At 39.4% G+C, this 13,544-nt stretch overlaps 1 protein-coding gene across 5 annotated transcripts in view; it reads left to right on the top strand.

The window, feature by feature from the left end:
- Nucleotides 1-3,605: 3,605 nt before the first annotated feature.
- HEPH (hephaestin) overlaps nt 3,606-13,544 on the top strand; it is a 96,080-nt gene continuing 86,141 nt past the window's right edge. For 4 of the 5 annotated variants that reach the window (XM_067722781.1, XM_067722780.1, XM_067722777.1 and 1 more), the window contains exons 1-3: nt 3,606-3,809; nt 10,261-10,463; nt 12,298-12,542. In XM_067722781.1, coding sequence (XP_067578882.1) covers nt 3,780-3,809; nt 10,261-10,463; nt 12,298-12,542 — 478 coding nt within the window. In that variant the 5' untranslated portion in view covers nt 3,606-3,779. The remainder of the gene's footprint in view (nt 3,810-10,260; nt 10,464-12,297; nt 12,543-13,544) is intronic. The other variant, XM_067722778.1, reaches the window with a different exon arrangement.

The raw sequence follows: 13,544 nt of genomic DNA, 5'->3' as shown, positions 1-13,544 counted from the left end.
TTACAGATGAGGTACCAGAGAGCCGGAAAGGTTAAGTGACTTGCCCAATGTCACACAACTCAGAAGGAGCCAGCCAGGATACCAATCCTGGTGTTTTTGACTCCAAACCCCATGCTTCTCACACTGGATAGCCTTTCCCTAGCATGAAGTTCCCTGTGATCTTCTCATCTTTGTAGACATCCCAGGGCCATGCCCTTGTGATTGTCCATACACAGATAACATGGAAATATTGACTGAGTAAATGAAAAAATGAAGGGATGGGTTAGTGACAGAATTTAAGACTTGAAGAATGCTTAAGCACATTCTGGTCTTGTGCTACTCAAACATGCTTTTAGTGTTAATGAAGGTCCTTACTTGTGCTCCAGGGTTAACCACATTGTCTGCATGGGCAGGCATACAAATGAGTAGGTCCCTGGGTATCCTCATCCCTGCCCATTTCCTTTCTCCCTCCTAACTTGCCTGTAGTGCTCCACAGGAAAGATGAGACTTCCATAGATAGTGGAGGTTTACTATAAGATTCTCTTTGGGGAAATAGTTTTGTCACCAAAAATAATTTTGAAAAATGACAAGTCAAGACTATCTTCTCCATTTTACAGGTGATGGAACTGAGTCCCATAAAGGCAAAGTGACTTATCCAAGATCACTGTGTTTTCTTTTGTAGCATAACTAAAACTTAAAACTAGGATTCTTGAAACACTCTTCCTTTTCTCCCTGAATTAATACAACTTATTTTCTAAGAATCAGGACAGAAGAATTTAGATTTCTTTATTAAACATTTTAAAATGATAACTCATTTTTGAGCATTTACTATGTACCAGTCACTCTGTTAAATAGTTCACATGTAAACTTTTATTTCAGTCCTTATAACAGCCCTATAAAATAGGTACTATTATCCCTATTTTACAGATGTAAAACTGAAGTTTAGAAGAATTAGATGACTTTTCCAAGGTCACAGAATCAGGAAGTGTCAGAATTGGGATTTCAATCTAGGATGTCTGATTCTAGTTTCCACACTCTTAATAATGTTGTCTTATTGTAAATGTCTATATTACAGTGGTTTTCAAACTACAACTCATGGGCCAAATCTGGTCTGCTGCTTGTTTTTGTAAATTAGCTTTTATTGGAATATAGATATACCCCGCATGCTACAATGGCCTATTTTAATAGTTATGACAGACAGAGACGGTATGTTCTGCACATAAGATATTTACTAACTGGCCTTTGACAGAAATAGTTTACCATCCTAGTCTATAGGTATCAACTTAAACCATTTTTAGGTGATCCTTGAGGAAAGGCACTAGAAATATGCCCAGGATTTGCAGAAGTAGGTACTCTGTGCCCTTTCAGTGAATTGCTGAATGAATAATACAGGCTCAGAAACCTAGCCTAGCTGGCCTCCTGCAGTCTTCACTATGTTGACTCAAGTGTGTCCATAAGACCTGTTTATTGTTGTCTTTTGTGAGTCAGAACACAGGCCTTATCCCTACCCCTCCCTGTCATAAATGCCTTTAAGCCTGGACTTGGATCCCAGCTTAATGGGTTTGGTCTCCACATTCCCACTCTAGCTTCAAGGTCTACATCTGTGCTAAGTTGGGGGAGAGACAGATCGGGCTGCTGTGGCCTGATCCAGCTTCCCTTGATCACTGATAACTTCTGAAGGAGCTGAAGAAATGTGCTTCCTGCCTTCTCCCTATTGGTGCTTCTACTTGGGTTAGCCTGGGGTGCAGTCTGTGGGGGCAGCTCCTAAATGTCTAGGCACCTTTAAGCACCTTCATTGGTTTATGACCCAGACTTTGCCCCACTGGCTCAGTCTTTGAAACTCCTCCTCCCTGGACCCTGCTCCAGACACTTTAAATCCAGGAGAGAAAAATGTGTTGAGACTGCCTGGGGAACAACATCTGCTCCTAGCCAAGATTACCCCATCACAAAGTAAGGATACTAGGTGGTGGAACTGCCATCATACCTTTCTCCTTCCTATACCTGGTTCTGGTGGGTAGATGCAGTCCTTTCTAAAGAGGCATGGAGTTCTCTACCTTTTCTCCACGAATTACTCTGCACCCATTCTTTTCTTACACTTTGCATCTTTAAAATCTCTTTTTCTTCTACTCTTAATATCAAGAATGTGCCTTCTGGGCTTCCCTGGTGGCACAGTGGCTGAGAGTCCGCCTGCCGATGCAGGGGACACGGGTTCATGCCCCGGTCCGGGAAGATCCCACGTGCCGCGGAGCGGCTGGGCCCGTGAGCCATGGCCGCGTCCGGAGCCTGTGCTCCACAACGGGAGAGGCCACAACAGTGAGAGGCCCGCGTACCGCAAAAAAAAAAAAAAAAAAAAAAAAAAAAAAAGAATGTGCCTTCTTCATGGAATCCTAGATATGTAAATTTATAGAGCTGAGAGGGTCCTTACCTAGTTTAAGGTCCTCATTGTACAAATGGAAAGACTGAGGCCCAAAGAAGAGAAGGGCCTGAGCCAATGCCACATATCTGATTACTGCAAGAGCAAGCGGGGGTTGGAACCTAGGTCACTTGACTCAGACCAGTGATTTTTCATTACTGTCTCTTTCTAACAGGAACAAAGATGGACTCTGGTTTTAAACAAATCCAGACTCCAGCTTCACCCAGAAATTTTGGGCCCCGTTTTGCTATTTTTATTAGTTCCTTTTTTATTAAATTTAATATTTCCAATTCTTCTGGGTCTTCTTAGTTTTTAGGATGTTGACTTATGTTAATCCAGGCTATCTTGTAGCTACATCCGGTCTCCTCGTTGGAAAATGTGAGTAATACAGCCCTGGGGTTTCACCCTAGCAGCTGATAAAAACGGCAGAGGCAGAGTTAATGTACATTTTAAAAAATCTAGCAGTGACTGGTGGACTGCAGGCACTCAATAACTGTGAAGTCACTTCCTTCCTTGCAAAAGGGCTCTCTGCGATTCTCCCTGAAGTAGCACAGTGTGGTCGTGTGGTGGCTAAGAGTCTAGACAGACCCAGTAAAATTCACCCCCACCCCCCCACCCCCCTCCCCCACCCCACCCCACCCCGCCTTTTACTTCTTAATTGTTTGACTTTGAACTGTTACTTTCTCTCTCGGAGTCTGCTTTCCTTCAGCTGTAAAATAAGGAGAATTAGCATATTCATTTCACAGAATAATTGTGAAACTTAAATGAGAGAATGCATGAAAAGTGGTTAACATAGGGACTGGCATGTAGAAAGCTCTTTGTTTTATTACCAGTTTTATTTTTCTCTATTACCAAGCAACCATGGCCTCAGAATATTAGGAGGGCTGATAACTGTACTTCACAACAAGGGAAAATGTTGATGGGGATGGGGGCTCTTTTCACATCTTGTAACCCTTGCAGAGGGCCCTATCCCTTAAATGAGGCTGTTGGAATCCTGTGAGTTTTGACTGGCTACAGTGACAGTGCATTTCCTTCCCCCTCTCAGCAAATACCAACTAGCAAGCTGAGATAAGAGAAGTGCAGCCCACCCTCTTGTAATTCCTCTGGAGATCCTAACCGGGATTTGGAAAACACCGGATATGGTCAAAGAACCGTCCCGGGTTTTGTACCAAACCAGGCCCAGAACAAGACATTCCAGCAGTTTAGTTTCTGGAAAAGAGGTCACCTAGAACTGCCCCAGCCTCCATTCACCCCTCTCCAGTAATACCAGCCAAATTGGAGCCCCGGACTTTATTTATGAGAAAGGCTCTGTAACCCAGGATACAGACTGAGCAGGGCTGGCAGACTCATGCTGGGGTCTGCAGCTTAGCATCACTAGGCCACTGACATGAATATGGAAGTGTTTTCTGCAGCAAAGGTAAGCTTTTTTCCCCTCTCTTTCCAAACCCTACCTTGCCTCCCTTTCTTTGAAGAAAACCTTTATTCAGCTTGGTTTAGGGGAATCCTGGGCCACTAGAAGAGAAAGTCAGTGGCTGAGAAGTTGGAGGAAGCATGGCTTGGTGTGCAGGAAAGTTAAAGTGGACAATACGCTCTCTTTGTTCCTCTCACCAAAATGGCCAGGACCACACTGGCTCAGCTGTTTCAGAGACGATCCTGGAGTTGTAGAGAGTAGTTAATTTTCCTGTTGAAATAGTGTGCTCATTTTCTGTCTCACAGTTTGTGGGGTTTATTGAAGTAATGGATCTGAGGACTACATAAATGGGAAGCTCAAACACTTAAAAATGATCATTTAGTTTCATACTTTGAGATCCAGATTGGCACAAAGTAAGGCAGTAAATTATAGCTGAACTAAGCTATCAGCTTAAAATCTGAATTATTTCTCACACTTAGTGCCTAAGTAGAAGAAATATTTTAGAAAATATGGGTTCAAATTCTGGCTTTGCCAGTAACTGGCTGCTTGACTTTGAGCAAGCCCCTTCATCTCTCTGGTCTCAGTTTTCTATATGTCACATCAGGGATTGAAAAAATATAGTTTCTAAAGGTCTTTGTGGATGTATGTATCTAAAATACATTCAGTTTTTTACTGAGCATCTACTGTATTCTAAGCCCTTTGCTAGGGGCTCATATATCCATTATTTTGTTTGAGCCTCAAAACAATCTTGTGAAATAAATATTACCCCCAACTGGATGAGAAAACTGAGGCTCAAATAGGTGAAAGTGACTTGTTGAAAGGTCACATAGCTATTACAGGCAAGAAAGAGAATTTGAATCCAGCCTTTCTAGTTTCAAATCAGTATACTTTCTATTATACCACAACTGGGGTGTGAGGAAATAAAGAAACCTCCTTAATACAAATGCAAATATGTAGTGAAATCATATTGTCCCAGGAACAGTATGGTGATAATATACTGGACATGATTGCCAGGCTAGAGAATCTTAGGTTCTAGTACTAGCTCTCAGGATTTCAGGTGAGTCTCTTCCTCTGTGGGCCTCCATTTTCCCATCTCTGACATACTAAGATACAGTGACAATGATTAAAAAATAATATAAATTGTACTTGTACTACTCTTTTGAGACTTTAAACACTCTCCCCATTTTCCCTTCCAGTAAAGTCCCATACCCTCTGAAGGTGAGAAAATCCCCTATTTTGAGTCACAAGGTAAATAAAAAACCACACAGCATTAAGAAAGTGGAGGACCAAAAGGTCAATCTTGATGGAGGGTTCTATTAGTAAGACTTCTGAAATTGGAGATGAAACCTCAAGGATAGCTCAGCATTTCTGTGTCCAGCTGAGTGATCCTTTGTCTAGGATGAGAGTGTCCAGACCAGTCTATTCAAACTCAGAGTGAAGAGCATTGTCTCATTAAAGGATCAACTTGCAAATTCTAGGGAAAACAGTGATGAAAACTATCATGGATGATGGAGACTAGGCCCAGGTAACATTGGGATGCCAGGAAAGGAAGTTTTGACTAGTCTCAGTGTACACTGACTAAACTATGTCTAATTAGAAGTATCCCAGAAATCCCTTCTCTCTCTCTCTCTCTCTCTTTCTCTCTCCTCCTTTGAGCACCTCCTCCTTTTGCCCTCTTTTTTCACTTTCCTCCAGGATTCTTGCTCACTTTATTTCATTTCTCCTTTTACCTTTCCCTTTTATTTTTCCTCCTCAGTCTGGCCTTTCTATAAGACCTCCTCCTGTGGGCTCAGCTGAAAAAAAATAGCCCTGTCCAAGTGAAAAGTTTATATAGGGCTTTCAAATCCTTCATCTCATTTTATCTTCATAGCAAACTAATAGGGAGTCTGAAGCAGAGATTATTTCCATTTAAGAGATGATGAAATCAAGGCTCAAGAAACTAGGTGACTTTTTCCATGTCATACAACTAATAAATGATGAATTCATAACTAGAATCTATTTTCCTAGAGTCTAAAGACTTTCAATTTTACCATGAAATATCCAAGTGATTCTAAAAGAATGTTATGGACTTTCCCTTTCTTCTGTTTTATAATGATAAACCAAGTTTAAAAAAACAACAATAAAAGTAGCAACAACAAATGCAGCTTTGGGAATAAAAAGGGAAGTTAGTGACTAGAAGAAGTGAAAACTTATACTTATCAGATATCTACTAAGTCCTTGGTGCTATTTCTTTCAAACGCAGCTGAAAACAGCACTCAAACCTAAGTTTATCTGACTCAAAAGTTCTGGTTCTTTTCATATATCATTTTCCTTCCAAAGAAATTAATCTCAGCCATATACATGTGCCTATATGCTTACAATGTGCTATTGTATATAGGAACTTATGAGTGTGTATGTGCTATGGCTATCCATAAAATGTTAAAGCTTTGTGAATCTGGCAATTTTCATTTCTAAAGCTATTTCCTTGTCTGTAATAATCATAGCCACTAATACTTTTTGATCTCTTGTGCACTTGAGTACTTATTTGTGTTCTATTCATTTACATATCTTAATTCATTTAATCCTCACAACTACTCTGAGATGTAGCAAATAATATAAATTCTATTTCAAAGATCAAGACACTATGGCTTGAGAAGTGAAGCAGTTTATCAAGTCACAGAGCTAGGAAAAGCGAAGCCAGGATTTGTTTAGGCAATCTGATTCCAAAGCCTGTGTCCTCAATGCAAAATGGGGAAGAAAATCCTTATCTCACAAGAATGTGAGAATTAAATAATATGGAAGATATGAAAAACATACTGTACAGTGGAAAGTGCTAGGCAAATGCTAAGTTGCATTTTTTCTCAGGTTCTATTATCTAGTCCTTTTGGTCATTAGTCACCCTTTGAATGATTTTTCATTTATTGCTGAAGTTCTATACCAGTCTTTTCTGGGAATATTTCCAAGTTAACAATGTGCTTCTTCAATTGTGGAACTCTTACCTGGGACAGTTTTCTCTCTACGTTAGTTTAAGGCACAACAGCCTTGCTGACACCTCTTTGATAAGGAAGCTTGAAAGAGGTGCATGTTGCATTCAGATTCTCATTGAATCAAGGACACTCCCTCCTTGCTGAGGACATGATATTTGTGTATCCATATGTGGTACTATATGTTGGTGCATGTGAATGCACCTGTATTTCATCAGTGAATGTGAGAGCTAGAAAGACTCTTTGAGAGCTCTTTATATAAAACATTTTTGTAGTTCTGTGTTTTTGCATTTCATTATATTCCCGAAGATCCATGACCCCCCAAAAGTAAGTTATAGTCCAGCTCTATTATATTATAGATGAGAAAACTGGGGCTCACTAAGGTTACTCTTTGAACCAGTGGCGAACTTGACTAAAGTCAACTGGTGGGAAAATGTATGTCTATGTTGTTTTATGTCACTTTAGCAGTAGCTGTTTATGTTACACCTACAGGGCCCCCATCACCATATCTGCCAGTAGTTACACAAAGACCTCTAAGATGTGACATCCACGCTCAAGGAGTTTATAGTCCAATCTGGTAAATAAAGACAGTTCATGAGGCAGCTTATGAGACAAAGAAAATAATAATACAAAGTTTCACTTCATGTATTTGGGTGTTATAGAGAGTAAATAGTTCTTCAGAGAACAGTGATATGGAGAGGCTAGAGTGGGTCTTCTGGAGCAGTTAGGATTTAAGTTAGCCCTTAGAGTTGAAATATAGAACATAAGATGTGTGGGAGACAGTAAGGATAAATTAACAAACTGTCACCAGGATGGAGAAGGAAGAGGAAGAAAACCAACATTTACTGTCTGTTATGTTCTAAGCACTAATTGTACTGGGGAATTTACATGTAATTTTCTAATTTACTTCTCCAAGGCTTATATTATTAGATATATTTTATAGATAAGAAAACAGGTCCAGAGTGGCTAAATATCATCCAAGGCTACATAATTGGTCAGTAGGAAAGCCAGGTTTTAGGAAGAGGAATCCAAAAACAGGTCCTCCCACATATCAAGGGCTTTCTTCCAAATGTCATATGAAGACTGGGGATTACACACTTGGGCCACTACTTTGTGTGGAGGGGTCTGAGAATATGTAGGGAAATCTGTAGTTCTGTTTATCAATCAGGGTAAATATCTGGGGATTTCCTATCCACGTGTGAGTCTGTGCATATTTTTGATTTTCTATTTTTGATTAATTGTCCCTAATATCATGTGCTTAGGTTGAGGATTTAGTGAAATAATTTATATATAAAAAAGTGAGCATCACATTTAGTGTGTAGTAATTTCTGCATGAATGATAGTTACCATCATTATTATCATCATCATGAATTATATTGATTAGATGTATCTCTGCCCATATGAATATATGTGTCTGTTTCTGGAAGTGATCACAACTACATATGATTGCATGTTTCAGAATGTATGGGGTTTTCTCAGATATAACTATAGCTATAGGCATATACAAGCATATCTTGGAGATATTGTGGGTTTGGTTCCAAACTACAGCAATAAAGTTAATATCATAATAAATCTTCACACAATTATTTGGTTTCCTAGTGCATGTAAAAGTTATCTTTATATTATAATGTAGCCTATTAAGTGTGTAATAGTATTACATCTTTAAAAATGTACATACCTGAATTTTAAAATATTTTACTGCTAAAACATGCTAAACATCATCTGACAATACAGAATTGCCACAAACCTTCAATTTGTAAAAAACACAATGTCTGTGAAGTGAAATAAAGTGAAGCACAATAAAGCAAGATATGTCTGTACATGTTTTCTGTGTGTGCAAGTATATTTTGTGAAAAGTAGTATAGTATGGTAATTACGAACATGTATACCTGAAACTAACATAATATAGTAAGTCACCTATACTTCAATTAAAAAAAAAAAGCATAGACACTGGACCTATACTTCCCTGAGCTCACAACCCAACTCTACTGATTGTTAACTAGGTAAACTTGGACAAATTATCTTATACTGCTGTTCTGCGGTTTCTCCTTCTATAATATGGGGATAATAATGGCATCTGCTTCATAGTGTTGCTGTGAAGATTGAATGATTTAATCTGTAAAGCACTTAGAACAATGTCTGACATGTCATGCACACACTATAAATATTTATTTTTATTATTTTTTAATTGAAGCATAGTTGATTTACAATGTTGTGTTTCTGGTGTACAGTAAAGAGATTCAGTTATATATATATATATATATATATATATACGTTTTCAGATTCTTTTCCATTGTAAGTTATTATTATTTTGAAAGTGACTAAGGTTCTGTGTGACACTGTGGTTCTAGTGTGGATGAAAGTGTCTGCATCTCTGCTTTTAGATAAGACTGCATGTGTCTATGTATATGCATGCAAGTGTATGTATATTTGTGTTTATGTTATGTCACCTGTGTTTCTGGGATTGACTGTGGCTGTGTATAGTATGACTGAGTGCTTCATATCAGCCCCCAAAAGTCTAACTGCCTGGCTGATGTATCAGAATGAAAGGTTAGAAGCTTAGTTCTAACTCTGACTCAAGATTGGACACATTAAATGGATTTGTGCATGGCAGAGAACCAGCAGAGAACATTTCTTCTGATAAATGTGCTAAGTTCACAGCTCAGTGTATTTTCACAAACTGAACGTACCCATGTAACCAGTAAGTAAATCAAGAAACAGAACATTTCCTAGAAGCCTTCCTCCTCTGCCTTACTAGTCACTGATCCCTACCTTAAGAGAAAACATTATCCTGGCTTCTAACAGCATAGATTAGTTTTGCCTGATTTTGTACTTTATATAAATGAAATCATACAATATGTACCCTTTGTGTCTCGTTTCTTTCTGCACCATTGTATTTGTGAGAGGCATCCATATTTTCATGTACAGTGTTAGTTTGCTCATTACCATTTATATAGAATTCCATTATATGAATAAAATATCATCTACTCATCCATTATAGTGTTCATGGACATATTGACTGTTTCCAGTTTGGGTCTATGAACATCCTAATAAATGTATTTTGGTGAATTCTCATTTGTTTTTAAACACAGTTCATAGAGGATGGAAAGTGACAATGGTGAAAACAGAGACACAGGGAGAATTAGTGACCTGATTTGGGTACCGAGTGAGTCAGTGGCTCATTCGGGCTACTGATGCCTGTTTCCTAATTTTTGGGCTAGAGTATATTCTTCTTTCTACATTGCTGAAGAAAATGGATCCAGATTTCTCTTCTGAAGAAAGTGATACACAATTGTCAGTACAAGTGATTTTTAACTTTGCCCTCCAAAGTCCAATGTGTAGAGATCCTTGAACACTTGTTGAAAGGAAAAAGGTAAGGCAGAGATTCCAGGCTAATCGGTTTTTGTTTTCTCAGTCACTCAGTCTGGCTCTTGCCTCTTTACTTTTCGAGACACATGCAAAGCCCCTTTGTTCTCTTTCTTCTATACCGACAGCTATTCATTTGCCTGTTTCCCAGAGTAATGTGGGCCATGGAGCCAGGCCATCTTCTATGGGCTCTGCTGTTCGTGCAACCCTTGTGGCCCCGACTGACTGATGGGGCCACTAGAGTCTACTATCTGGGCATCCAGGACGTGCAGTGGAACTATGCTCCTAAGGGAAGGAATGTCATCACGAACCAGCCTCTGGACAGTGACACGTAGGTTTAATCTCTTGTGGAATTAAAGGTGGAGTTAGGGAGGGGCACTCTTGAGGTCAATAGGTAGCTCTTGAAGACCTTTCCCCAGGGTGTGGTTGCAGCCAGCTCCTGATCTCTCTGGGCCATAAGCCCAGTGATACATTTCCTGAGAAGACAACTAGTTGACTCAGGAGCCAGTATCCCATATGGAGTTCGCTTTTCCACAGTGAGATGCCTAAGTATTTTTAGGGTCCTAAAGGTCATTCCACATTGCCTTGATTCTAAGGTGATATCCACAATACTCTTTTAATAATAGGTATTTAGCTTTTAAGCAAGAAAAAACATGATATATATACAGTGTTTGTAAGATGTGTGTAGTATATGTATGCTGCCATAGTTCAGTGGAACTATACTGATTTAAGATATGTAAAAATGAGAAAAAATAAGATCAGCCTTACAATCAAGGAAATAACAGCAATAGCTATCACTTATGTAACACTTTGTGACAGGTACTGTACTAGAAATTTATATACTTTGTCCCACCTAATTCTTACAGAAACTTTAGGAGGTGAGTATGAATATTCTCATCTTATAGATGAAAAAACTGAGGCTCAGGGAGATCAAATGACTTGCTCAAGTCCAAGAGCTAGTAAACGGACAGCTAGGATTTGAACCTGGGTAATGTGGATGCAAAGCTGGTACTCTTCTCACCATTCTGCCTCTCACAGATCCTACAGCATTACCCTTTCTTTTTTTTTTTTTTTTTGCGGTACGCGGGCCTCTCACTGTTGTGGCCTCTCCCGTTGTAGAGCACAGGCTCTGGACGCGCAGGCTCAGCAGCCATGGCTCACGGGCCCAGCCGCTCCACAGCATGTGGGATCTTCCCGGACTGGGGCACAAACCGGTATCCCCTGCATCGGCAGGCAGACTCTCAACCACTGAGCCACCAGGGAAGCCCAGGATTAACCTTTCTTGATTTTAGAGCTTTGCAGGTGTTCCACAAATGCCCATTGAAAAAAATCGAATTTATGTATTAAAAAATCTTTTGTGATCATGAATTGATTTGTCTCTCCAAAGCCTCAAAGTTTTCCAAAGTTGACTGTAACATCTCAGAGCTCTCTAGGAAGAATTAGAGTAAGAAAAACAGCTCTCTTTTTTAACAAACGATTTTTCTACTCATCTAGTTTTGGCGTCACAGAGTCTGTATTAAAAGTATCTTTGAGGGATAACTTTGTTATCCCCTTCTCCAATACCTTGAAGTAATAGTTAACATTTATTAAGATTTTACTATTTTCCAGGTACTTTTCTAAATTCTTTATGTATTTTAATTATTTTAGTCACCAGTAATAAGTGGTACCATGGTTATCTCCTTTTACAGATGGAGAAAATATGCATAGAGAAGTTAAGTAACCTGCTCAAAGTCCTACAGATTTGGAAATGGCAATATTGGCATTTAATTGAAACTCCCTGGCTCCAGAGTTTGTGAACTTAACCACTGTGTTATAAGACTTCCCATATACAGAAGGGCAGCACTAAGTTAGGCCACCTGGATAGGGAGTTGATCACTTAAAAAGAGTCTGTCCATAGTTGGTTGCCTCCACATTATTATATATTAGGATTTACTGAGTGAAATTGTCTATTTTGTAGGTTAAAATTGCTCAAATATCAGCAAATTCATATGGTTTAACTTAATACTTCTCATTGTCTAACAATTAGATTCTAACGTAAAGATTTCATGTTTTGATCAGTACAATCCCATTTCCTCTTGTTTTGCCCTAAACAAAGATGGACACATTTTGGTCAGCCACCTCTGGAAAAAGGCAAAATTGTGACTTTCCCTTTCCTTCCTTCCCAGAGTAGCTTCCAACTTCCTGAAGTCTGACAAGAACCGAATAGGGAGCAGCTACAAGAAGACCATCTACAAGGAATACAGGGATGGTTCATACATGGATGAAATGGTTCAGCCAGCCTGGCTGGGCTTCCTGGGGCCAGTGTTGAAGGCTGAGGTGGGAGATATTATTCTTATCCACCTGAAGAATTTTGCCACTCGTCCCTACACAATCCACCCCCATGGTGTTTTCTATGAGAAAGACTCCGAAGGTAAATCAGCCCATCCTTTTTCTCCTACCTACAACAAATATCGCTTTTTCTTTACTGCCATGGGAGAGGAGCTGGGAATGAAGATAGTGTTCCTTTTTGATCTGAAATGGCAGGGACTCTCCTCAGAGAAAATATGGCTGGGTACTGTTATCAGTTCTGCTATTCACACACTGTCACTTTGGGCAAGTCACTGTCCCTCTCTGAACCTCAAATTCTTCATTAAGAATGTAGAGATTCAATTTACCTTTTTTTTTTTTTCTTTTTTAAACATCTTTATTGGAGGATAATTGCTTTACAATGGTATGTTAGTTTCAGCTTCACAACAAAATGAATCAGCCATATATATACATATGTTCCCATATCTCTTCCCGCTTGCGTCACCCTCCCTCCCACCCTCCCTATCCCACCCCTCCAGGCGGTCACACAGCACCGAGCTGATCTCCCTGTGCTATGCGGCTGCTTCCCACTAGCTATCTACCTTACGTTTGGTAGTGTATACATGTCCATGCCTCTTTATTGCTTTGTCACCGTTAAATCCTTTTTGACCCACCTCCTAGAGAAATGGAAATAAAAACAAAAGTAAACAAATGGGACCTAATGAAACTTAAAAGCTTTTGCGCAGCAAAGGAAACCATAAAGAAGACCAAAAGACAACCCTCAGAATGGGAGAAAATATTTGCAAATGAAGCAACTGACAAAGGATTAATCTCCAAAATTTATAAGCAGCTCATGCAGCTTAATAACAAAAGAACAAACAACCCAATCCAAAAATGGGCAGAAGACCTAAATAGACATTTCTCCAAAGAAGATATACAGAGTGCCAACAAACACATGAAAGAATGCTCAACATCACTAATCATTAGAGAAATGCAAATCAAAACTACAATGAGATATCATCTCACACCAGTCAGAATGGCCATCATCAAAAAATCTACAAACAATAAATGCTGGAGAGGGTGTGGAGAAAAGGGAACCCTCTTACACTGTTGGTGGGAATGTAAA

Source organism: Pseudorca crassidens, chromosome X (assembly GCF_039906515.1).
Source record: "Pseudorca crassidens isolate mPseCra1 chromosome X, mPseCra1.hap1, whole genome shotgun sequence".
Taxonomy (NCBI): Eukaryota; Metazoa; Chordata; class Mammalia; order Artiodactyla; family Delphinidae; genus Pseudorca; species Pseudorca crassidens.
This window is presented reverse-complemented; position numbering and strand designations above follow the sequence as displayed.